The 27,365-nt window shown below is 41.7% G+C and overlaps 1 protein-coding gene across 15 annotated transcripts; it reads right to left on the minus strand.

Moving 5' to 3' along the window:
- Positions 1–450: 450 nt before the first annotated feature.
- On the minus strand, positions 451–26,660 carry c2cd5 (C2 calcium dependent domain containing 5). Of its 15 annotated transcripts, XM_084933317.1 has the most exons (32): positions 26,113–26,660; positions 25,572–25,680; positions 25,338–25,424; positions 25,035–25,206; positions 24,848–24,943; positions 24,395–24,550; positions 24,074–24,311; positions 20,638–20,795; positions 17,250–17,474; positions 16,734–16,822; positions 16,387–16,422; positions 13,832–13,940; positions 11,945–11,998; positions 10,163–10,277; positions 9,912–10,010; positions 9,693–9,804; positions 9,464–9,543; positions 8,876–9,062; positions 8,629–8,790; positions 6,917–6,961; positions 6,307–6,447; positions 6,160–6,223; positions 5,965–6,026; positions 5,746–5,844; positions 5,523–5,612; positions 5,334–5,412; positions 4,817–4,909; positions 4,332–4,364; positions 3,905–4,036; positions 2,570–2,763; positions 2,339–2,485; positions 451–2,249 (listed from the first exon to the last, which is right to left on the minus strand). In XM_084933317.1, the coding sequence occupies exons 2-32, from the start codon at positions 25,659–25,661 to the stop codon at positions 2,124–2,126; spliced, it is 3,570 nt and encodes a 1,189-aa protein (XP_084789443.1). In that variant the 5' UTR covers positions 25,662–25,680; positions 26,113–26,660; the 3' UTR covers positions 451–2,123. The 15 variants fall into 15 exon arrangements, with proteins under 15 accessions (XP_084789443.1, XP_084789428.1, XP_084789436.1 ...); XM_084933302.1 differs by lacking the exon at positions 17,250–17,474 and having other exon boundaries at positions 26,113–26,658; XM_084933310.1 differs by lacking the exon at positions 17,250–17,474 and having other exon boundaries at positions 3,935–4,006; positions 26,113–26,657.
- Positions 26,661–27,365: the final 705 nt, after the last annotated feature.

Here is a 27,365-nt window from a genome sequence, read left to right on the forward strand (position 1 = left end):
TTTCATATAGCTGATATTTTTCATCACTTATTTCGAGGGATATCTCACGTTTATTCTATGAAGCTGAATGCTGAGGTGCTGAAGAATGCTGAACAGAAGAATAAACTTTGAAAATGTTTAAAATAAAATAAAACGCAGCGTCACGACTTCAGAAGGTTGTTTCTACGGCTACAATAAATAAATACATTATTTATTGAAATTCTAATGAAATTTTAGAGATGTCCAACTCAAACGACAATAAACGTAAACTCCACTCTAAATCTCTTTGATTTGCAAATGGAAACAATTTTTTTTTTAAAAAATTATGGTTTGGGGAGGGGGGTTGTTTGTTTTTGTTTTTGTTTTTTTATTGGCAGAAATAATCTTTAAAAAGACAACTACAGATCCTGTTCTATTTTTATAGCTCATCAAGTTAAACAAATAACAATAAAAACAAGAAACCAATAGCTGTCACTTTGACTCAGGTTTATTGTGCAAGACCTATCAGGCAAGCATACAGGGTCATGGCAATAAAAAGTGGGTCTGCATGCTGCTAGTCAAAAAGCCAAAGCTTCCAAGTATTTACATTCAAGTTTTAGACACAAACATATGAAACTAATCACAAACAGCTGATCACACACAAAACAGAGTACCACTAATCCTCTGACACAGTAACACAAAACATCATGAAACTCATTGCACAGCTGAATTAAGTAGTAGGACTCTTTAACTTACAAAAATACTAGAAATCTGATTTTTTTTTTCTTTTTTTTTTGAGAACATTTACACAGTCTGTTTTCAGGTGGCACAGACACTTGTAGCTGCTCCCCCCCCCCCACCACCACCACCACAATAGACAGAAGATCAGCAGCAAGACTCTAAACATAAACACGAGTGCCCACGAAACAGCGATTAAGCTTGGCAAAGGTATGTGAAATTTGACACACACAGATAAATGCATCAAGAGGACGTCAGTTGCTTCGATACCCAGAGATCAAGGTTTAAATACTTCAAAACAACCTCATTTTTTATATTCTATTAAAGATCCCTGCTACGACATCCCAAAGACCCGCTTTATATCAACTCACCAGTTTTGTTTGTATTCATCTGACATCACACCTGTCACCATTTCCCTGCTCACTCCAGTTGCATGTGAATAAAAAGCATACCTGCTATGTCACTTGAATTTAGGATAAAGCAATATAATCTAATAGTTTTAAATAGCTTTATACTGAATATATGGTAATGGCTATTCTAACGGGAGTTATTGCTCTACAAAAATATGTGCATATAACACCTGTAATTTTGGCTTGTGTTATCTATATGCATGTAACATGAGTTTCCTCCCAGAAATACAGCTGTGACACCATTGTTCAACACTTGCAGAACAATTTTGGACTTCCTCTGAGAAACACTTTAAAACTAATTAGCAAGATTCTCAAAAATTCAACATGAGCCCAGTTTAGACATAAAACATTAAAATTGGACAACAGTGAACGGATCACAGGTCCGCCTGGATTCTTTGGAATTAGCTTCAAAATTTTCCACTTCAGGCTATTTTTTCTATAGTTTAAAAAAGAGCACCACACAGTTGAAATTTAAACACTTGCCTTGCCTGATGCATAATCTCTTCACTCGGTGCTCAACACATGGGATGAAAATAACTGAGAAAGATTGACTGTGTTTTAAAATCATTAGCTTGTATCCCTTTTACTTCAGTCATTGAGCGACATCTGTGATCCGTGGATGGACAAATCAGTCATAGCTGCCTTACTCATACCCGACTGGATGACCAATATACCGTGGCTGTGAGTGACCCCAGCATGGACGGCTTTAATATGAAGGTTAGGTGTAAGGAGTCGGTGACTGGTTTTAAATTAAATGTTTTTAAATACTTTGAAATTCCATAATATGTCCTGCAAAATATGTTCTCTTTAAACAAAAAGAAACATCCCACACTCCTATATTAATATAGATTGCTTTGCATGCTTGGGCAATGGTTCTTTATTCGCTGTGTCCAAGCCTTTGGATCTTTTATAGAGTTTTAAGGCAAACATAAGTCAGTCAGATTTGGACGGCTAGACTTAAAGTGTGTTGACTTAGTGTGTGTTTCTTGGAGCCAGAATTGGGGACCAGTGTCATTGTCATGTAGCCCCATCGGTTTCACCGCCACCGGTCTGTCCAGTATTTGCCGTAGATGCTGAGGACTCCTGGTCTGTTTCGCTGATGCAGATAACCGCATCACCGCTTACATTTATGAGACACTGAGCCTAAGAGAAGAACAAGTACGCAAAATTTAATCAATTGAACAGCCAGTACTGAGATAAACCGCCTGTTAGTAATGTGCAGTTTATATCACCTGATTTTTATTTGGATTTTCCATGAACACACATTCTTTCATGCTGTAAGACACAACTGCATTGCCGCCGAGGGCCGCTACGTGGGCTCGAACCATCGCAAACACCTCTGCGATGAATGAGTGAAGGAAGCCGCTGACACCGCCTTCCTGCACAGAACAAAAACACACTTTACGTTTAAAACTGCGCAAAATGACCGCGGGACTTGGATATTTTACTGACGTCGCTCGTACCTCCCGTAATGATGTCGTCTCTCTGATAAAAAACATGTTGATAATGCCAAGGTATTTAATGATGCGTGTCCCGGGAAGGAAGGAGAGCGGCGTCATCTTCACCACCGTTACCGAGCTGCCTCCAAACGAGCGACTGGAGCGCAGCGAGCGGGAACGTCCCTCTTGAAGCGGACTGCAGCGCTCCAAAGATGAGACTGCAGGTTCAGAGAGAGTGCAGGCAGAAGCAAGTGGGAGACGTGAAGAGAAAAATAAGAAGAGAGGAGAGGGGGTATAAAGAAAAAGAAGAGATAAAACGGGAATGGAGATACCAGAAAAAACTCAAAACTAGTGGAAAGATTAAAAGCAGACATGAGCCTTGAAGCAGAAAGAAATGTCATAGTGGAATGAGCATGCAGAAACTCAGCTGTTAGCGTTTGCACAGCAAGAGTAAAATGTGCACTTACATGTGCTTAGGCATGTGTGTGTGTTTGTTAGATTTACATGCAGCATTGAGAATGCAATAGACAATCACTTGGCGCGTGTGCGCTGCCATGCATATCATGCAGTCGATGCAAACAGACAATTACACATGTCTGCAGACAGACAGACAGACCTGGGCACAGCTGTTTACAAGTGTGAATAGAGTGCTTACAGCAAAGTACATGAGAGATTTTATTCTATATGTTGGCATTTGTGAGGAAGGCTTCAGACATGGAAACAGACAGAAACAGCTGTGAGGCTGAGGCTGGGCACATGTACACAAGCCAGAGTGTGAAAGATGCTCCAATATCTTATTGCAAATTTACCTGATGTGGCTTACATCCATCAAACCAGGAACCTTCAGAGCCACATATTAGACTGTAGTTTACTTAACATGCACAGATCTGAAAAGTCACACTAGCTCTTGCAGAAAAGCTTTGACCCCCGCCCCACCGTGATTATCAGTGTGTTCCCAAACAAATCAGACATGAAATCCTTTAGCATTCATACAGTGTCTCCTCAAATAACCTCCTATCTTCCAAGCATAAGAAGAATCAGTGATGCAAAAGCAGGGGAGGGGAATAAAAGGAACCCTCTGGAGGTTCTCATGAAATTGCTGCAACCAACAAGCTATTTGAGAAAAATGCTGCACACAAAATGCAAAAACCTTTCTAATGTGACACACTGTTTTTGGCAAGCTGCAAATTGTGGATCCCTCTGAGGGGCGGGGCGTCAACTTTCACACTCTAGCCAAAAAAAAAACAAAGCTGGTGCTTGATTTACAATGCTCCGCCCCCCAGCGGCATGCATGGAGGGGTGTGTGCGCATATGTGTGACCGCTTGTGAACCGTGTTCTGTATTTGTGGGTATGATCACCAGAGTGTGCTAGAGACTGTGTCCTCCTACTTGTCTTAACTGATCCTCGTCTTATGGTGTGAGCTTTCAGCCTAAGCAGCTCTAGCCAGGTGCTGCATCTGTCTGCAAAGGAACCGTAATCAACGGAGGCAGCTGGAGAGAACACACACGCACGCACGCACGCACACACACGCGCACACATACACACACACACACACGTGCATTCACAAACGCAACAGCAACAACAATAACAACAAGAAAAGAAAACGAAAAGACAAAACAAAACACAAAACAAACGAACAGAAAAGAACAAAACTGGATGAGGGTTGGGAGCTGTGCAGGATAACTCTGTCCGAGACTAAAGGATGAAAAGTCAAAACAGGGCAGTGTAGTAGTTTCGGTAGCGGGAGAAGGGGCGGGGGAAATAAAGGACAAGAAGGTAGCTTACCTCTGGGTGACATGTTGGTACTTTCTCCGACACCTGTCACACACACACACACACACACACACACACACACACACACACCATCACAGTCTAACTTTGTCCTTGTCGGAAGGCGAGAAAAGTTCAGCAACAACCGATTACTGCCACAAGGCGAACACAGCAGGCGCTGCCTAGCTTTAACCATCACCCCCACCCCATTATCCCATGGCTGTGTTAGCCTAATGCAAATGGGGGTCACCAACACAAAGTCTCTTCTAGACAGCGTCACAGACTGTTATCTAAGTTCACGGCAAAACAAACTCTCACTTGTCTACTACAGTTCATTTACCTGCTGATCGGACTATAAGCAGCTGGTTTTGGCAGAGCTTTGCAGCTGGGGTGAATAAAGAGACTGTATCTGATGTGTTAGTGGACGAGATGGGTGATACCTGTTTAGTGAAGCAGGGTAACGGATGAGGTAAGGGAGGTAAAAATACAGTTAAAGATACCTGAGATTTTGGATGCTGTCTGAATGTTGGAAGAGGACGAGTCTGCACACAATTCCAGGGGAAACTGCAGCTGCTCTTCAGCCTCAAGGCTCCCTAAAAAGATACACACAAAAACCACACTCAACTTGACACACAACACACAGCACTAGCAGGGATGTTTCTTAAAAGCAATACACTGTTTAGAGCAGGGGTGTCAAACATAAGACCTCAGGGGCCAGAATCAGCCAAAGTGGGTTGTATGTGGCCTATCGTGTAAAATGAGTTTGACATCCTGGCTTAGATCCTAAAAGAATATTTGTTTTCCTACTTCACTAATAATCATGCAATAATTCTCAGCTTTGCTCAATATTGATATCAACTTACCTAAGCTGAGTTATTGCATTATTTGGAGTCAAGTAGTGGCTCACTTCATAGATACAGCTTGAATTTTTTTTTCCTTGACTGATGAGTACTGAGTGTATTAAACTGGACGTGAAAGCTTTCCTTCATCTGAAGTAAAATGCACAGAGAGACTGACCTTTGTTGACGGGCTTCTCAGCTGTCTTCTCCTGAGTCTGTTCCTTGTCATAGGTCATGGCAACGGCTGTCACTGTGACCTGCGCAGGGAGATGAGCAGAGGAACAGCAGTAGATAAAAAAAAATTTCTCTCAATTACATTCACTGCTCTGGCAGCTTGACAAATGACTGATGGCCTGAATTGTCTCACCTGTATGAGCTCTTCTTCTGGCACTGCTACGGTGAAGTTGAGATGACAAAGACAGCAGGGGATCATAGAGCGCAGCTTGAAGTAAAAACTCTGAAACAAACATGATGAATTGTAGACTTGTAAAACCCAAATCTAAACACAGACAACCACAGCAAGTTCAACTAAGAAAAAAACCCCCAAAAAACAGTGCCAGTGTGAAACCTGCTCCATGATGGTTTCTTACCTTCAGCAGGTTCTCGCAGAGGTCAGTAAAGATCTTGTTTAAGCCTTGGTTAGTAAGATTGGCATTGCTCAACCTCAAAACCCTCACTGATGTAAACATCTGTCAAAATAAAGGATGACAGATTTACACAGATCTAAATTAATACTTAATTGTATTTATTTCTAAAATAATTATTCTGCAATAATGGCTAGTATTGCTACAACTACGTTCAGTACGTACCTGTACTCCTGAAGTCCAGTTAGAAATCCCAGGCATATTTTCAGTGTTGCAGCTGTAGAAACCTGAAGACATTGAAGCAGATGCAATGAAGCACAGAAACAATGGCACCTGCTAGAGCTTGGACTGAATTATTAACTTGTGTGCAGTGCATAACAATGCATTGTAACTGAACCAGAGTGAGTGTGCAGCATGTACCTGTGGGGGGAGGTGCATCGATCAGGAGGGAGTGGATATCCTCCACGGCATCGGTGTCATCAATCTATAGGAGTGATCAAACATTGTCACCATTTAAACTGGCATTTACAACTGGCATGTACTGATTTGATTTGTACAGATACACACCTCCAGGACGAAGGCATCCTTTTTGCCGTGGGACAGATCCAGTTCTGATAGCTCGTCTGAGCTTTCCGAGTGGGAGCGAAAAAGTCTGGATCGATGCCTTGGCTCAGGGATTGGAGAGCCCACCCCTTCCTCTGCAAGCTCCTGCACGCAAAACAGACGCAGCATCCGAGCAGACGGGACGTCAGAGAGATAACCAGAACACCGCAGAAGATCACATCTGTATCTAACATCTGTACATCTGTACTGTAACTAGTAGAATGACTGTGTTAGTAACAATCCACATGCTCTCACTCACCCAGTCAACTTTACTGACACACACTCATGGTTGGTGTTAATTTGGGAAAACGCACACTCGCACACACACAAATATATATGCAGGGGAGAGTGTGATTGGTCAGGGGAGCTGGACATAATCAAAGTACGTTAACAACTTATAAAACGACTTTGCAGTGAGTCATCTGAAGAGGTGACTCTGGTGTGGGTTATGTATTATCCCCACACAAAAAAAAGTCCCCAGTTAAGAGCTGCAATTAATAGTGTGAGATTAATAGTGTGAAACACTTGTCATGCTTTGCTGCGTCTCACAGCTAAAGGTCGGCATGCTCAGTACCATGTTTATGCCGCAGAACACCTCAGGGTCCAGGGCAAATAATTTCTTTAATGATCAGAGAGAGACAAGAGGGGTAAGTTTATCACGGTTCACAAAGAACAGAATATACAGCCCAGGCATATATGGACAGTTAGAAGTTGTTCAGCTTCAGCACAGAGGATTTAAATAAGATGACATGTACTACATTAAAGTGTCAAGTCTTAGATTTCACTTGAGAAGGTGTGCATCAGTATGGAAAGGACTGCTTCTGATGCATGGCAGACAAAGTTTAGGGACTCTTTCTTTAATCTGACCTTCAGCAAGTTGAACAGGTCTCAAACAGATTTGGCTCAAGTGATTAACACAGCGATTGAAAGACAGCTCACTTCTTCACCCTGGAAGGCTCTTTGGTTGCTTCGGCTATGTGCCTGACAACCATTTGCATCTAGACAATTCACCTACAGTGCACACCTGCACACTCATCCCTATGCTTTTTTTCAGCAGTGAATTAATTAACAACTAGCAATATGACATTAGCAAACACAGCCATATGGGCTGAAACAATAACAGAGAGGGGGCTTTAAGTCAAAAGATCTATCTATCTAGATCAGGGGTGGGCAATCTCAGTCCACGAGGGCCGGTGTCCCTGCAGGTTTTAGATGTGTCCTCGAACCAACACAGCTGATTTAAATGGCTAAATTAGCTCCTCAACATGTCCTGAAGTTCTCCAGAGGCCTGGTAACGAACTAATCATGTGATTCAGGTGTGTTGACCCAAGGTGAGATCTAAAACCTGCAGGGACACCGGCCCTCGTGAACTGAGATTGCCCACCCCTGATCTAGATATATATACACATATGACTTGGCCCCTTTGTTCTTCTGATAAATCCTTTAATCATGAATTAATCTGGTCACGAATTCTTCCTTTAAAAGGTGAGAACAAGTTATGTACTTGTGAAGCATTTCTGGATTGCTTTTCAGCAAGTTTTTTTTCCTTCACCATGCCAACGATTTTCTGATTTTCTAGAAAACAAATACCAACATGGAACTCTTTCTCTTTCATGTTCAATTCCTCTCTTCTCATTTTGACACATAACTTCTACTTGTAACTGAAGGTTAAGTCTTGATAGTCAGCTCTGAGCCATGACACACAGCCACCCAAGAAACAGTTTCCAGTTGTCCGGGTACTTTGAATCTTTGTAAATCTTGACCCTTTAATGTTGTATCCAATCAACAAAGCTTGGAGAACAAAATAAAAAGGTAACTGTCCACATAACTATAGTCTGGACTGTATAGTATGTCTCATAAAATGTTTTTTAACACTGTAAAATAACACCAAAATAATGGAAAACACTAGTATTGCCCATACAATGTAAAAGCCTGATGACAATGCACTAGTCTTTAATATTCTTGGTCATAGACCGTAGATATTTTTTCTTTCAAAGTAGAAAAAAATGTGAAAACTGTTCCCACTTGTTGCAGTATAAAATGACCACAAACAGTGATGTTATAGCGTATTCATCAGGGTAAGTTTTTACCATGTCTGAACATCATAAATGTAAACTTTTTTAGTTCTGTTGTGCTAAAAGGCTTCATACATGACACCTCAGCTACTGCAGTTGGAAACAAACCTACATTACCACAAACCTGCCCTGAAAGGTGAGACTTTTCAGGTTTTATCACAAAGATCAGCTTCCATAAGTTCACTGTATCAGCAAGTGTTGACTGTCTCACCGGAGGATTTATTTGATAGAGCTCTTTGTTCACAGCTATGGTGTCATTAATCCTTTTCTGAATGGATGATATATGCTCGCTGCTCAAGTCTCCTGGAGTCTTCCCTGCTATCTGGATACCCCCTGGAGCAGGCAGAGCTGTCAGGTACACACCTGTAGCAGACTGAACACACACACGTTTACTTCGATTAAGATCCACCACACATAAAAGTGACATAATCACTTGTTAGCATGAAAGGTTAACCTACAGCCAGACCCAGGAGCATGTTCTCGCCAACACTGATCTGTATGTGCAGGCCAAACAGCGCGTTCATGCTCCGCAGTTTCAGCTTATTCATCAGCTGAGTGTGTAGCTCATATTCCATGAAAGGCAGCAGGTTAGAGATGGCCGTTGCATTCGCTTCTCCCTGGGCTTTCTTCTTTAGACGACACAGCCTGACAGACAAGAGGCGCTGGCATTGAAGGTGCATTGATCCACTCATAGAAAACCTGCTTGACTGAACCCAATTGAGGTCTAAAATTGACCTTGATTGGTCAAAATTGCTCACTTTGATCACTTCCTTTGATGTCAAAATGCATCTTCTGAGGTGTATTGTTTAGCCCACATGCTACCACTGAAGAATATTGGGTATTATAAATTATGTTATCTGAAATATCTACTGTAAAAGTTATAATTTATAGCTAGATTATAGAGTGAAATGCTTGTAATATACTTTACTTTTATAGATTTGATTTGTGTGTATGTGTATTTTTCCCTAAGTAATATTTTTTAAAAGCCTTTTAACTCCTTTTCTGCTAATATCAAGAAGGGTTTGTGGGTTTGTGAGGTGTTATACCTGGCCTGGATAAGGCAGCCCTTTCCTGCAACAGCTGCTTCTGATGGCAGGTCAATTGTTGTGAAGAGCACATCAGGAACCTTACAAAAAAAAGGCAGTAGTTATTGATATTTTTAAAGAGCAGAAACCTTTTATTTAACCTAAAAAAAATAATCTAGCAAACCCTGAAAGGCAGAGGAAACATCTAGACAAGAAGGCAGCATCTTCATCAATTAACTGTATTTGATACCTTTTGTCGTCTACAGTGGTAACAATAGGTGAGCTGTGCAGGGAAGGGCATGTTGAGCTCATCGTACGGGATGTGACAGAAGCCGCAGTTCGGTGGCGATGGCTCCTCAAACCTGGAGAACAACAAAAACCAAAAAGGTGCGTTGTCATAAACATGTGATGACTGACATTCAGACTGTCCGAGACTTTGAGCTGAACAATAAGAAAAAAAGAAACCAACCTGTGGTCGGTGCAGCCGATGTCCAGGCAGCCTTCACGCATGTACCGAGGATTCAAGATGGCTGCTGTGCCAGATGCGGACAGAATACACACCTCCTCGCTGTTTTGAGCCAATGGGAGAAATGAAAAGAGAAAAACAAGATAGCGCAATGAGAGCAGGACACAAAGAGAGAAATCACAAGGATCCAAGTGTTTTGTACCAAACTCGGGATTAAAGTGCATCACTTTTCTGTGTGTTTACGCAGTACATACCAGATGCTTGTGCTCTCACTGTACCCTACAACCGCATGGCAACCGAGAGCTCTGGCATGAGATTTGATCTCCTGGCGAATCTCCTCCCACCAGGCATCGCGAGTCTCGGGCTCATCTGCGAAACACACAATTCTAAATCAAACAGCCTTCACAAGGCATTTCTAACTGAATTATTTATCAAAACACCTCACTGAACACTAAAATACAGGTTAAAAATGCAGTACCCTCACAAATCCAAACAACACTAACAGGAAATCTGTGCATAATCCGGTGCCTAATCTGACTGCTTTGACTTACCAGAAAATCAACAAACAGCCAACATTACAGTTTGTATTTTCTGATGTTTTATGGGTTAAACAGAGTATCAAAGCAGGCCAAAACCAACTGTGAGTTTGTAAAACAAACTGACACTGAAAATGGTTTGTGAGAATTTCAGAAAGATGATGATGATGATGAAGGCAGAGTCAATGGTCAGACAAGATTAGTTCATTAGTGGACATCATATAAATGTTCACGTCTCCCTTCTCTTTGTCTCCTTTCAGCCAGCTGCACTAACCGAAAGGACACAGCCACCAGCCATTATGTGGCTGTGCCAGTATAGATAGAAAATCTGGTATAAGAGAAGACACTACGCCTGATTTTAAACGTGCTTTCCTATCCTGGTGACAAAGCTAGTAATTTTAAAGCAATCGAGCCTTCATCATACTTATGCTAAACCATGGGTGTGTTTCAATATTCTCATGAGGCTTTGCTCCAAACATCTTTTTCTTTAAAGCCAAATCATTGCAAATTAAGAGCTTAATCTGACTCATATGGTTGTTTTAGGCTGTTGAACAAAGAGGACATGACCTAAAAAAGCTACATTAGAGTATTGAGCTTCACCCCATGATTCCCTGGGAGAGCTACATGCTGACAGAGCCTCCCAAATACAGAGAGAAACTCAAATGGTAGGTGAGACAGGGGAGAGGAATGAATGAGGGGATGAGAAGAATGGGCTGTGAAACTGAAGAGATGAAGAACAATGACTGATGGTCAGGCATTAGGCCCACGAGGTGGGTTTCTTTAAACCAGAAGCAGTTATGTCAAACAGGCACAGGCTCACCAACGTGCACACTCATGACCATGTGCACAGTCATGGGCAGAGAAGGGCCATATTCATTCACTAGAGTCCATCAAATCTACTCCATTATTTAAGTCAGCTCACCTCTTTCCCTCCATCCCCACCGTAAAGTCCCAGATCCAGTTAATTTTCCTCAACTGCACCCCCCAACGACTTCTTTCCATGCATCCATTCATCACTTTTCTCTCTCTTTCGCTTTCTTTCTCTCAGTATGAATACGGCCCAGTGAGTTAAGGATGCACATGCCTCAGTGGCTCTTTGTGACAGAGTAAACCTCCTAAACCTCCTCTGGTCTAGACAGGTTTGACCACAATGTCCATTCGGGAAGCGTTAGAAACAGCGCTGGGACAACGTTAGTGAAGAGCAGGAGCTCTTCTGTGCAGCAGGATGAGCTGGGTGTGGGGTAGCCAGGCCAGGCTGGATGGGGTGGGGTGGGGACACAGGGCATGCTCAACTCAGCACACACACACACAAACACACAGATTAGAGAGAGGAAGATGGCAGCTCACTGAAGTCAGAAGTTTTCAGCAATATGAGGCTATGCTGAATTCTACTTAAGCTTTCTATGGGGCGTTATATTTTAACACTAAGCAGACATGGGTTTAATTTCATTGAGCTGCCATCATTCCTGTGGGTGAGAGCATTAAAAGGGGGGAAAATACCTGCAGTGACACTATTCCAGTCTAGCAGTTTGTATGAGCGCGTGTTACCCAAGGCTGGGCCAGAACACACCGTTAGTACAGAAAAGAGAGAAAAAGAAAAGAAGAGACAGTCTAACAAACCGACACAGCACAACGGAAGCACTCCACAATCACTATGCAAAGACAGACACCACTTCACAGTCACTAATGCGACGACAAACTAAGTTAAGTCCTATTGAAACAATCTGACAGAGAAGAAAAAGACTGATGAGGAAGAGAGGAGAACTGAGATGAGTAAAAGCGCCAGGCTATATTTACTTATTTTGTTTTTAACATAAGGAGAAGAGAAGCTCTACAACACAAAAAGGAGCATGCAGCGACTGTAAGTACATGTAGGCGCACTGTGGAGTTTTCACGTAAACAAAAACGAATGCGTCTCATCATAATGCACCGGGCATGTTCTTACTGTAAATGCCCCCCTGCCCCGATTTTAAATCATCAGTCAACAGGTTCAAACGGTGCCAGTCTGGAGCAGGCCGACCAACCTGAGTGAGTGATAGAAGTCATCTGGGTTGCCAACATTTAGCTGCAGTGATTCAACAATGTCGGCCTTGGATGCAGTTATACAACATTACATGAAGTGATTTTACATGCATTAGCTAATGTATTTTGCTAATAACAAGCAGATCAAGGCCGAGTTAAGCAGAGCATAACTGTTAAGTTATTGTTGTTATTGTCGAAGTAAAAACAAGCTAAAAAAGTAATGCACTTGTAAAAATATCGCTCCCCGGTGCTATTTTTGAAGACAAACTCCACAGGGTACCTTTGATGTTTTTTCTGTAGTAGAAAGGCAACAGTGAACAGGGCTCTTTTCAGACTGCTTTCCAAGTTAATCCTGGAGTTTCGATCAGGGTCATTGAGTCTAATTTAGACAAGACTGCTGGTTTAATCACAGCACCTTTTTTTACAGTCTTATTTTAGTTCCCCTGTCCACTTCTGACAAAAGCCCTGCTTATCCTAACCCAGCCCACATTCATCAACACTCCCCTTTGATTAGATTCTCAGACATCCTTCATTCGTATTGGTAGGCTATTAGTAAACTGAGCTAAAAGGTAAAACTACTAAGTCTATAAACTGGACTCAGGCATTTCAACACTGTTAACAGGCAGGTGATCACCTGACGAGCAAATGTCTGTAAATCTCATTTGAAGGTGTATTTATTATGCCCCTCTTAACACAAGAACAGAGTCAACACAGTGAGTTCAATAAAGACAGAAAAAGGCTGGCAGAGCTTAAGCAAGACACCACAGCACCTCGATATGTTGCCACCTACAGCCAACCACACACACAACAGAAGTAGCAGGCAAAACACTGGAGCCATGCGCCACTACTGCAATTCAGCCCCAGGGGGCAGCACTGCACGACAACAACACAGCAACCACAGCACAGGCACACACACACAGAGCCACCACATGACCAGCACAGACTATTAATTACATAAAGCCAGTGAGTCAAACGACAAGGTGAAAGTTGCCCCTATCCATAAAAATGTTTGACACATGTGATGATAGCCCATCCTAAAGTTTAGAACAAACTACTGCAGACGCAGCCTATCGGCGTGACCAGGAACAGCTTTCACCTGCTACCTACAGGACTTGCAGATAAACTTAAGTCTGACCGTCAACTTATTGTTTTTTTTCCTTTGCAAACAAATTGGGAGTAGGACCATACACTGGAAAAATTTGGCAACACAAGAGGATAATGGGTAGCATTGACTAACAGCCATTTGCAACGAGATCAAACACACACAACACTGTAGGGTCAATGGAAAAAGCTCACTCTTCTCTTTTCACGGCGCGATGGACGAGCTACGTTAGGAACTTGTGTGCTTTTGTGTGTTGAACTCACCGGGGTTGTGTATCCGATCCAGTAATTTGACAGATCGAGCGCTGACCACTCCACCAACATGAAGCAGAAAACCAGGCGGGAACGACGTCAAGGTGAAGAAGGGGAACTCCTACACATTTAATTTAAAAAAAAAAAAAAAAAGCACACACACTGGTCACTTACAGAAAGGGCCTTTCCAGTATTTTTGTGTCTCATGTTTACTTATACATTGGTGAATATTAAGTTCTCAACTCAAAACTGAGTTCAAATATTTACTTTTTGCTGACAAGGCTAATTTGTTCTGCGTTAGGTAGGTGGTTAAAACACCACTATAAGATACAACACCTACAGTAGTGGGCAAAAGTCTTGAGTCAGCCTATATTTCTTTATATTTTACCAAGAAAATGGGAATTCTACAAACATAAATGAAATACAGTACATAAGGCAAAAACAGTTTTTACAATTCTAACTAGCCTGAAAGGTCAATATTCAGAAGGACCCCTATTAATCTTCACTAAAGTGTGAAGTCTTTCAGCCAAGCGTCCTTCTCAGTAGCCTTCAGGAAAAGTTCTCCAGGCTTCTTAAAGAACATTCACATGTTAATGTTTCACTTCATGTGTTTTTTTTTATCCATGTATGCTTTTAACTCGTTTGTGTTTGGAATCACTGCTAATGTAGCGAGGTCCTGTGTCAGGTCTTTGCTGGATTTTATTTCCTATTTTTAATATATGAATTTCAATTACTGTTCATCTGGTGCAGACGGGTTTTTAGGCCTACTACTTCTTTTCTCTTCCACTTGTCCATTTCTCTCAATTTTTTGTAAGTAAACTCTGCACAACATGCTGAGAGATCCCGAGTTCTCAGCTAATAGCTCTTTGAGAATCACCTTGTTGGTGCAAAAATACATCTGTCTAATCATGTTACATTTGCAATTTTTCATAGAGTCAACTAAATAAAAGGGAACAAAGTGTGCTAGTAAAAAAGTCCCTAAAGATACAACTTAAAAATGTTTCTTTGCCAAGTTGACTGTAATGTGCAGACATATGTGGGTTAAATTCCTCTTTATGCTTGCATGATTAAGACATCAGTTTTTAGTGGCTTGACAAAAACAATAAGAAAAACTGTCACAGTACAACTCCATTAGTCCTGTACAAGGACTGGACTGAAAATGAATGAAAAAGCAGCCAACATGTAAATCAAAAAACCTAGAAAGACTTTCAGAACACTGGAGAACTACTGCTCAAAACCACTTCCTGCTTGGAGGTAATTTAGTTTAAAAAGAAAAAAAACAAAACAAGGGCTAGCTCAAGACCTTTGCACACTACAGTACTATACTAATAAGATCTTTATATTGCATAACAAAAAAAATTAATTAGTAAATACTTTGAATAGAGATCATCCTATATTTTTAAAGGCTTCAACCCCAGAAACCTCACAGTATCAATTCTATGCAAAAACTGAGAAATTGGGAAATCCTAAAGCAGAACCAGATATCAAACTTCACATTTTTTCCTCTTCCAACACACACTGAAGCAGGTGATTATCAATCAAAACTGTTTTTAAAGTCTAAAACATGATGCATGTAGACTTAAGTTACAGCAGGTATAGGATAAGTGGAAACATGCACCAAGGACAGAGTGTGATGAGCCCCCCATGCAGGTTTTGTCCACTGAGATTCCCCACTACAGCCTACCCGTGTAGGAATAAAACTCAAAAGCATTTCAAATACAGCTGGAAATGATTGAGAAAAACATCTATGAAAGCCTAGGTATTTAGTGTCACTGATGTAGTGATTGAATCCTTTTGAGTCTACCATATACACATGCATTCATTAGGTCTGGAGCTGAAAGGGAAGGACAAAGACAGACAAAGTAGTTTGCGGCTGTGAATCATTACTCTGATTTACATGCTTGTCTCTGCCCACTAAGAACACAGCTGGTCTTCTGTCTCTAGCCAAGTAATGTGATGCAAATCCATGCATTCACTCACACGAGGAGCAGGAAACAAAGCCTGCTGGTATTCATTCTTAGTTGAAGAGACAACACGCTTACAGAAAAGCAGAGGGACGTAGTGATTCCCAGCCATGCAGGATCAGTATGTGATGGATGGCTTCAGTGATCAGAAATCAGGTGGGAATGCCACAAATTTCAATCGTATCCACTACTCCACAAAAGGAAGATGTCTTCCAATTTGTCTGACAGCTCCTCCCACTCTGAGCCAGGTCACAAGAATGAGCTGATGAGATGAGTATGCTCATTCCTGTTTTTGATACGGGAAACCAAAAGTCAAACTCAGGAAATTTTTCTGGAAGGAGGGAGGCACTTGAGATGAATATCCAGACGAAACACGAACAGTCTCAAACACACCCCTTCGAACAAGAAGGGAGCACAACTCCTAACCTCAGGCACTCTGCCTTACATGTTTGTCAATCTTTTAGGGTTTGGAGGGTGCAGAGCAATAAAAAAAAAAAAAGAGCTAGGTTAGGAGTTGACTCAGGCTAGGTGGTGGCCATCCGCTTGGTTAGGGTTTCAAGGGAAAGGTGGAGAGTGAGAAGGTGTCACACTGATGGGACATACCCTGGCGTTTAACAATAACCCAGAGGAAGACGCTCCCTGAATAGCATAAGTGGTCGAGACACAAAAAATGGAACATTACTTGGTCTTACACAGACCGATCCCCATTAAACACCTCTCCAATGTCAGTTATGAATTTGTCATAAAGAATGCACCTGTGTTAAAACTCACCATTTGCACAGAGATCTGAGGCTGATATGCAACGCCAACACAAATGTCAAACCCTCAACTCTCCAAAATGGCTCGCCAGCTGTGACATTGCATTTCAGTCTCAAGTGTCTGCACCAGTAGTGAGCTAGTAATTAATTGTTTGTATGCGCGGACGATGAGTGACACCATTGTCACCGTACCCGCTGCTCAAGAGCTGTCTGCGTCTGTTGTCTGAGGAGGGTCCTCAGAGGTCCCGCCTCCTTCCCGGCGCTGCCTCCACTGCCCATTCCTGATCACAGAGGAGAGCCTGGCTTCAGTTTTGTCATTTTAAACACAAAGGTCAGCCGAACACAAAGACAAACAAACTGTCAGGTGATTATTACATTGCAGCATTCATGTTAAAACAAATCAAGAGAAAGTTGAACTTGGACGAAAAAAAACCTAATGATCTTCAGCCTCATGAACCTCAGACTAACTTATTCTGATCATTTAGTGCACTAGAAAATACATCAAACCACATGCTGGGAGTTAAGGTATTCAGAATAGGACTCTCACAGTAGTGTTGTGGACTGTGAGCAGTTAGTGTTTCTGACAAAACCAGTCAAGACAATTTGGGTGTGAACAGTCCTGCTGTTGACCCATTAAATGAGTGAGATGCCAACACTTCACTGTTATAAGGTTCTGGCACTCGGTGACACACAGCAGGCCTACTATACCGGAGGCTGCCAGCAGCAGGTCCTCAGTGAAGGACACGCTCTTTCTCAGCAAGGCAGAGTCTGACTGGATGGAGGAGAGTGGGGCTGAGGTGGTTGCCCTGGGGTTAGAGCCATGACTACAGCCCACTGAGCCAGAACCAGGAAGGGACAGAGTGTCTGTGGAAAGGATGGGGGAGCTGGGGCAGAGGAAGATCCCAGGTCTGCATCTCACTGAATGGGGCTCCTCTATCCAACAGCAGAGAAACAGATGGAGGGTGCATAAAGAAAACAGATATATTGAGAATGGATAGGCAGAGAGCAATGAAGAGAGTAGGTAGAAGCACAACAACTGAGAAGATGGAGAAGAGCACGATGAGGAGGAAAGTGGACACAAGCACAGAGAAATGAACTATGCAAAGTAGGTAGCTAGTATTAAGTAAGCTGGGCATTGTACTCATACTGACCTTGGTGAGCGGATCAGCTGTCAATACATTACATGACTGGTCCACATTTTAATTAAATTAGCATGCTAACTACAGACTGATGACTTTCAGTGTTGCAGAACCCAAAATATACTTTCGATTCAAATAATTTAATGACAGTTATCAAATGTGCACTGCATGTACTGGTTGTAAGGAGAGAAGAAAAGGAAAAATGCTGAAGAATGATGGGAAGCAAAAGCCATTTTCACACATGAACTCCAGACAATCAATGCTTCTGATCATGAGTCATTTCTCTTGCTCTCCATAATTTTATCTTCCCATCACTATGGTACAAGTTGATCTTGGTTTCAATCTGTCCAAAGATTTTTCTAGATCTGTGAAGGCTCTTCTAGATGTTTCCTGGCGGTCTGATCTGGCCTTCCTGTCACGACCTGCGAAAACCTCAGTTTAGGCATCTCGTCAATTGTTCCAACTTTACCAAAAGTGCTCTTCACTCGGTTAGATGTGAAGCTGTTTTTCCTAAACATGGAAATAATTCTGTTATAGTGGACTTTACTTGTCTTCTGTGGTTTTTCAAGCCTTTCGATGTTGCTGAACTGGCTAGTTCATTTTTTCCTTTTAAGAATACACCAGAATGTCGTTCCTTAAAGCTGATGCTCTGTTTTCTTTTGGTCTTTCAGCCAAATGATGAGCACTTTAACTTGTATTTATACATCTATTGATCTCATATTGAGGTCAGCTACTAAATGCAAGCTCTAAACTTGGAATCAGCCCTAGATTTTTTTATCTGCTTTTAAATTATCATGGAATAACAAAAGAATATTCCTCTGAAATTGGATGTAATGGACTATGTAAACAATTGGCTGTAATTCCTAACAAGTTCATGCAATAACTTTGTCAAATGCCTTGAATTAAAGCTTAAAAGTCTACAACTCAGTCAAATCTTATTGAAAGTGTTAAATCCTAAAGACTTAGCTATACAGTGCACCCAAAAAGTATTCACAGCTGTAACAGTTTGCCGTGTTACAGCCTTATTCCAAAAATTGATTAAATTCATTTTTCTCTGCAAAACTTTGAGTATGATGCCACAAGCTTGGCACACCTATTTTTGGGAAGTTTCTATCATTCTTCTTTGCAGAACCTCTCAAGCTCCATCAGAATGGACGGGGAGCATTGGTGCATAGCCATTTTCCGATCTCTCCAGAGATTCAATCAGGTTCAAGTCTGGGATCTAGCTCCCTGTTGATCCCAAAGCCACTCCCTTGTTATCTTGACTGCGTGATTAGGGTCACTGTCCCTGTGGAAGATGAACTTTCACCCCAGTCTGAGGTCCAGAGCGCTCTGGAGCAGCTTATCATCAAGAATGTTTCTGTACATTGCAGCTTTCATCTTTCTCTTGACCATGACTCATCTCCTGCTCCTGAAAAATATCCCATCATACAGCTTGATAATGCTGCCTCCATGCTTCACTGTAGGGATGGTATTATCCAGGCGTCGAGCGATACCTGATTTGCTGGTTACCTCTTGGCTCTCACGTGTCTTCCATCTGTTCACTGCCATACAGGCCTGATTGGTGGACTGCTGCAGAAATGGTTATCCTTCCAGAAGGGCCTCCTCTCTCCACAGAGCAACACTGGAGCTCTGTCAGAGTCACCATCAGGTTCATGGTCACCTCCCTGACTAAGATCGTTCCATCCCAATCACTTAGACTGGCCAGGCGGCCGGCTCTAGGAAGGGTCCTGGTGGCTCCCAACTTCATCCATTTATGGATGATGGAGGCCAGTGTGCTCACCAGGAACTTCAATGCTGTAGTAATTTTTCTATACCAATCACCTCTGTCTCAATACAGTCCTGTTTTGGAGGTCAACAGACAATTCCTTGGACTTCATGGCTTGCTTTGTGCTCTGACATGCACTGTCAACTATGGAACCTCACACGGGACCACGTGTGTGCCTTTCCAAATCACATGCAATCAACTGAAACATCTGACAGATGATCAGTGGAAATGTTATCTACATGTTATATTTTTGTTTTTTATTTTTAATAAATTTCCAAGAATTTCAAGCAAACTTTCTTTACTTTGTGATCATGGGGTAGAACTTTGAGGTGAAAAATGAACTGAAGCCATTTTAGAAAAAGGCTGTAACATTACAAAATGTGGAATAAGTTAAGAGCAGTGAATACTTTCCGTATTCACTGTACTTTGTTTGGTTTAAGTGACTGAAACAATCTAAATGCACTGGACATTTGTCTTTGAACGTGCAGCCTACCTTGGGGCAAGTCCTGCAATCTACATGTGAAAATGGCTTAAGAGGAAAAGAAAGAAGGCACAGAAGAGGAAACATGAGCAAGAAAGATAATGAAGTGGAAAGAAAGGAGGAATGTGGATTAGGGGAAAATGTAGGTCCAATCCTGAGGGCTCGGGAGGGCAGCTGTGGTGAAAAGTTCCTCAGTTTTTGTGGCATTTATTAGTGGCCTGCGTTAAAATGTGCTTAAGTTGTCCTTAGGGCAGAGTTCTACCATAATTATCTCTTCCTCAATGATTAACCATAATGACTACTAATGGAGAAGTGACCTTCAATCAACAACAGCCCCCATGAGACACAGTGCTTCTAAAGCTACAACAACAAGGGGACGGAACAAAATCAGAGATCTGGTGTGCCTTCAGGCTATGAAGCACATGTTTCATATTACAAATATTAAAAATGGGTTTTTTTGTTTTGTTTTGTTTTTCAAAGTGTGAAACAAGAAGACACACCAGGCCGCTGAGGACAAGTGGAAGACGAGGCAAGGCTTAATAAATATTTATAATAAAACTTACAACAGAAAATAACGTTAAAATATTCTTAAAAAATGAACTGAATAAACAGAATTTGAAAAACAAAACCACACAGCAGCACCAATATGAAGTGTAGGAGAAGGGAGGGATGAGAATGGGAAAGAGGGACGGGGCCAAGTATTCTTACCCGTCTTGGGCGTCAAACTGAGGTCTGTGTCTGATGATGAGGACTGGCGGCTGCATGGCTTGGAGGGAGAGAAGGGGGGAGGAGAGGAGGAGGTGGGAAGGGCTCTGAAAGGGGTTGGCGGGCCGGAGGACGAGGGCAGATCCTCAACAAATACCGGCCTGCCAGGAGAACATGACACACACACACACATCAGTCACCACTGCACCCCTCTGAGCGTTTGTATGTGTGCGCATATGTGGGTGAGAGTGAACCGAGGTTGTTAAGTGGAAGGGTGACTTTTTAATGTGACACTTGTTTGCTTTGGGTGAGGTGTGTTGTCAGGTGCTACGCATGGCTGGAAAACAAAAAAACAAAAGCAAGCGTGAAAAGCAAAAAGTAAGGACAAAGAACAGCACACGCACACACACATAAATGAAACTAAAGAAAGCAATATGGCAAAACAGACAAAAAAAGATCAGATTAACAGAGGATGACAAGCTGAAGCATGTGTCCCAGTAGAGTGAAGCAAAGGTCAGGTGACTGTAGGGTGATTAAAGGCCCTTCCTCAGAAATGCTGATGCAACTGCAAACCCGACTGCCCACCCCGCAGTAATTAGAAAATGAGAAGTGGAGGGATTCCAGACTAAAATCATTTTTAAGGACATAAGGGTCTGTCTACCTTCTTTGCCTTGATGCCTCTATCTTATAGCTTTATTGCTACACTGCATTTCTGATTTCCTGCCTTTCTCCTGCACCTATTTCCTTTCCTGCCTCTGCGTACCAGTGAAGATGAGTGTGGGAACAGAGACTGAGAAGTTCTGGGACAGTCTCTGGGAGCTGCAGACCGAATGCACTGGGCTGTTGTGGGTGGAGCGGCATCCGTGGGCAAGGGGAGACCTGGGCCAATCAGCAGAAAGAATGAGAGTGAGAGAGAGAGAAAGACAAAGAAAAAGAGAGAGAGGAAGACGAAGGGCCGATATGGACACGAGCGGTGAGAAACGTCCAAATCCAAATGTTGGCAGAAAGGAAGAAAGAGGTGCACACAAGAACCAACACAACACAACATTGCAGTAGAGTGAAAAAGGGAGACAAAAAAGGAAAAGAACAGCAAAAAGAGGTTGTTGGGTTTTTTGTTAAAACTCCCACTTTCTGCACTGTTATTCAATTTAAAGTCATGTGAAACAAGCACGAAAACAACACGCAGCACTCAGTTTGAAATCTCAGTCTCGCACATATACAGAGCAGGGATGTAAACACGAGGGGAAAAAAAGGTAAAGAAACTGTGGATATCAATTTTAAGCAAACTGATTAAGAAAGGTCCTTTATTTTATAGTAGTGTAAAATATCCAACCGCTACATCTTGAACTGTTGGTCCAAAAAAAAGCAATCTGATGACCTTGTTTTCCACTTTGGCATCATTTTGTTCTCATTATGTCTTTTTTTTGTTTGTTTGTTTTTACTGAAAAGTAAGTAAAGGAGGCCTAAGCAAAGACAGATAGACAATTAAATAAAAAAGTGACTGTATTTTTTTGTAGTAACTGAAAGTGCATTTATTGAAGGGAAGGAATTGAGACTGTAAATGACTGGCAACTGACAGCGCTACCCCTCAACCTCCTAGTGGACACACCTAGGGCTGTTCGATATAACGATATATATCGGATGACTTTATAAAAACGTCTATGTTTCATTTTATGCTATCGTTTGTTTCGTGGTGTCGCAAAATAAACTGTTTACGGCAATATTTTTTCATTATTTTGATGGTCACTGTAGTGGCTATATTAATTTCTTAAAGTTCTCTCTTTCACTTACATCTAATATAACCACACTACAGACAGACAAGCGTTTGTTTTTATGCGTTGTGGTTAGCAACAACGACGCTAAAACCACCACGTGTCCGCTTGTTCCACATAAACCTTTCACAATAAAGCTCAAGATCCTGTTGAGACTTTTCAAAATAAACTGAATCACGTGAAAGATGCAGAGTGTTTACGGATGAGAAGCAAAAAAGAGCCGTCAGGTGCTAAAAAATAAACCTTAGACTCAAACGTTAGAACAGGCTTTTCCCCGCAGCGCGCCGTGTAATAAATACTCACAAAGAAAACGGCAGCTGTTACAACTTATGTCTAAAAATGTATAGTTTCATGCATCAGTTAAAACACTCGACTCCAGGTACGACGCCCAGCTGGAAACACTTCACGCAAGTCGAGCTGCCCGAGATTCACAGAAAATGTTACATTTTTGTGATTTATATCGGTATCGGACGATAGATGTGTTAATATCGGGATATGAGATTTTGGTCATATCGCACAGCCCTAGATACACTTATGGGGAAATTAAAAATCTGTTATTATAACCTTATCAAGTTATTGAATTCACAAGACTTGACCTCTGACCTTGAGGTCAAACCCAAAATTACTAAATGGATTTAATTTAGTGGAATTTCTCTTTATACTCACTACTGCTGAACAGTGTCAGTAAATTAAACAACAATAAATACCCGAAAGAGATTAAACGACAAGAATCCTGAATCATGGCTGCTTTAGCATATTGAATAACCAGTTTAAAAACAATCAAGAATGTGTGTAATCACAGATAGATTCTGATAACATAGAAGAAATAGGGTTTTTTTTACAACACTTTCTTAATTGCAAGAAAAACCAAAATGCAGGTAAGTCTTAAAGGAAAGATGAAGAAAGACAATCATAACAGAAAGAAGAAAATGAACTCCGGTACAATAATTACGCTCGCTCTCTCTCCTTCGATTCATCACTTTGTCCTATTTTTAGTGGACATTCGTGACTGTTCTCCTCACCGAAAAAAAAAAGTTTTCCAATTAAATTCACACTTTTCATCTCACCACCAGCAGATGTTTACATCCCCGTTACACAAAATCTCACACACCGACACACAGATGTACAGTTTGAAGAGAATAAGAGGCACACAAGCACACCAAGTCGTTAAGGTTACAGGAACTGGATGTAAACCACAAAACAAATCACTTATGATGGGAAAAGCAGAAAAAAGTGAGTAACCACATAGTTAGAGGCACAGCAGAACATGTGTACTAGATACTCACTAAAAAGATGCAGCACTAGAACATGCAGAGGCAGAGCAGAAAGCCATGCAAGAGGAGTCTAAAAGAGCAGACACAGACAAGGGAGGAGGAGGGGGTTGAGGATGGCTGTGTGTGTACTGTACATGTGTGTGTCTCAGGTTATGTCGTGTGCTGTTAGTTTTATAATGCACTACACGTGATACAATGGACACACCAAGTGCAAAGGGGAATCAAGAGATACTGAGACACACACAGGAGTGTGCACATAAACTTTTATACAGTACACGCTTTAATCCACACACTCTCCCTCTCGTGCACACACAATCGTCTTTCCCAAAACTCACAGTCTGGCACATAAAAGAGGTAGTAGTGTGCATGCTGGTGTTGTTGGTTCATACTCACTCCTTTCCATCTTTAGAGGGGGAATTGCAGGCATTGGAAGCAGGAGCTGTGTTTGGGTGCATGTGTGTGTTGGTGTTAGGGGCACTTCCAGAGCTGAGTTTGTCCAGCGTGCAGGCGGTACCTATGGCCCGGACCACCAGGCCTGACTCTCCTTCCAGGTCGAAACACTGCAAGTAGCCCACTACTGCATTCCCACCCATCTCCAGCACTTTAAGCCCTATTTTTCTCTGTAGTTCTCCTGGACGGGGGGGTAACACACAGCCATGTTAACAAAACAGGGAAAATTGGGGCACTCAGTCCTCCACACCTGAATTTCCTTACCAGACATGAGAGAGATGAGCCTCTGTCGCGCTTCATTGGAGGCCCTGGGAGTTCTGATACGGTCAATCCACTGGTACTCTGGATCTTCATTTACCACGAGTTCCTCAACAAAGCCGTGCACCAAAGTTGCCCTGTAGCACTGTGGAATACATGTGGCTGCCATACAGAAACAGAGGGGAAGGAACTTAGATTTCACGAGAAAGGTTTGTTATAGCTGGTATTCCATCTTTATTGCACATTTTTAAGTGGTATTTCCTTGTTTACAGATGTGCTGATGGCACTAACACAGCTTATAATTTTGCTGATCAAGGAATAACCCCTTTTTTTGTTGGCAAGATCATTATGACACAAAAAACTTGATTACAATGCCATCTAATTAACTGCTCTCCCTCACATAAATCTGAAAATTGTGTCTTATGACGCATTTAGAATCAAAAATCCACCCAAACTTACTGCAGAAAAACTTGACCCCGCATGAAGACTGTCTGAAACGGTTCAAATCGTTGAAGAGCTCCACTTTAACAATGACGTTTATTTCCCCTCGAATTCCTGATGACAAACAATAGAAATATAGATAAGGCCACGAAGAAAACAAAATAAAATTAGTGATCATTGTGGATGGATTAGCTGATTCTTATACCATGGATGGTATCATAGATGGGAAACCAGCCAGAGATGACAGAAGCAGCCTCACTGTAAAGCAGTGGATCAATGTCAATGTAAACTTTCCCTATGGCATCATTAGCACTGTAAGTGTCGTGGTCCAATACTGTGATCTGCAATGGCTCATCCTGCAAGTCCTCATCATCGACCTACAGACAGCAAGGCATGGAGAGGAACAAGAGGCAAAAGTGAGGAGGAGAGTTAAGAAATCTACAGAATCTGATTGCAATTTAATGTAGTAATAACATCGGTCCCTCATGTTCAAAGAGAGGCATTTTACCTCAAATTTGAACCACTCCGAGTTCCATTGTGGATTGAGGGATTTGGGACAGACATCCGTTTTGAAGGTTGTGTTTCCAAACTTGACCTGGAATGTAATCAGACGCCTTTTTTAAATGCCTAATTGCTTTTCTTGGCTCATTTTAGAGGGGAAGTGACTATCAGCATTAGGACAAACAGTTCATGTACAGCTACACTGCTATAAACAAATTAAGTACATAAATTCTTCTCTTACCTCTACGAAAGCATCAGTAAGGTCACTGGCTCTGTCCATCACAGGCAAGTGGCGCCCTGCCACAATTTTGGCCTTCAGTTTCCCAGGCATGATTCAGTTTTACGCTGATCTGTCAACATATATAATTAAATCTGTCAACACTGCCCTTAGCAACAGGAAACATCGAAGCGTCGGTAAACATGTTTTGGTGATAACGTGCAGAGCCCCTCCCTCTGTTTACAAGCTCACTAGCTAATTAGCTAAAAGCTAAACTAGAATTTGTATTTCTTGTTTTTCAAAAAGGATGATCCACTCGGTTTGAGGTTATCTACTGGATTGCCGTTTATCAAAACAAAACAAAAAACAAACTATCAGTGTGCTAGATTAAGTTAGCAACACGAGGCTAACACGAAAAGCCACTTAGGTTAACTGCATTGCAGTCAGAATCTCTTTAGCTCTAGTTACCTGATCGGCCATGTTTTTACAGTCACACGGCAAAGCCTCCACCTATGCAGCTACAAAATAAGCATGTTGTCTTCAGTGCAGACTGTAGCATCCTTACCAGTGCTAGAAGATTAACATACAGCTGGCCAAGCAGCAGCAGTCTCGTTTTACTCGGACATTATTGTTGACAGTCCACCGTTCGTCTGACCTCCGTGTCTCTCCCATAACACAAGACGTGAGTTCCCAGTACACCACGCAGGAAAGTGTCGCTCAACTTAGAAATCATCCAGCCGCAGATATTGCGGCTTTACAGATACTGGCGATGCTCTACAAATGGCATTACTGTTCACTTACTATTTATTACACACGTCCCGCGTAAATACAACGGCTAGCTTGACAGCATGAAGCCCATGATGAATGAATTCTCACTTGGGGTTGTTGTGTGCTGCGTTTGTGTGTACCTCGTAAAGATGTACTTTAACATGCGAACGTTACGTCGACGCGCCCCTGCTTCAAATAAAAATAATAATATAAGAAATAATATAATATCTACTTCCACTAGGATGATTAAAACGTGCTTATATGCAGTCAAAGTATTAAGTTTAGCTTTTCGGTAGTTCAATTTCGCTTAATTTTATCTATTTCAATAGCAGCTCCCCCGTTAAGTGTATCCCTTAAAGGCATCTTAGAGATTTGGTTTGAACATGCGCAACTTTGACAACTTCGTTTACCTTCCATGTGACCGTAGCACGAGGAAGCAAACACTCCCAGTATTATTACAATAAATGCAAAATGTTTTGCGTGCATGGGTACTGTAAAAGAGGTTACGTGATAGATTTTTTTTTAACAATCCTGCTGTTGTATTTTTTATTTTATTTTTTTTGCGCATGTTGAATACCTTATCCGGAAAAAATATATATCTTTGCAGAAATGACAACAGGAAAACCTATAATAGGAGGAGGCTTTCCTAATAATCAGGAAAACCCAACAAAAGACCTAAACTAGAAGTAGAGTAGCCTACTGCCTGAACCGTAGTCCTCCAAACATCTCAACAAGACACTGTTGCACTGTTGCAGGTGCTTTGAGTACTTAGAAATATTGACTGAAAATAAACCCTCAGCATGTTCTCCATTTGCTCAAGCTTGAATGTTATATGTTTTAAAACTACCGCCCCCGTGAAGCTCAGGGAAGGAGTTGTGCCCGTTTTTTGTTTTGTTTTTCTAAATTAAAATTATACATTGTTTGTTTCATTTTTTTAAAAGATTTACCATTACATCTCAACCTGAGAGCCTTTTATGTATGTATATGTAATATGTTATGTGTAAGAACTGTAAAAATGTTCTGCAAAACAAAGCAAGAAAAGACATCAGG

Source organism: Perissodus microlepis, chromosome 7, assembly GCF_051167445.1.
Source record: "Perissodus microlepis isolate ML-2025 ecotype Zambia chromosome 7, ASM5116744v1, whole genome shotgun sequence".
In the NCBI taxonomy this organism is placed as follows: Eukaryota; Metazoa; Chordata; class Actinopteri; order Cichliformes; family Cichlidae; genus Perissodus; species Perissodus microlepis.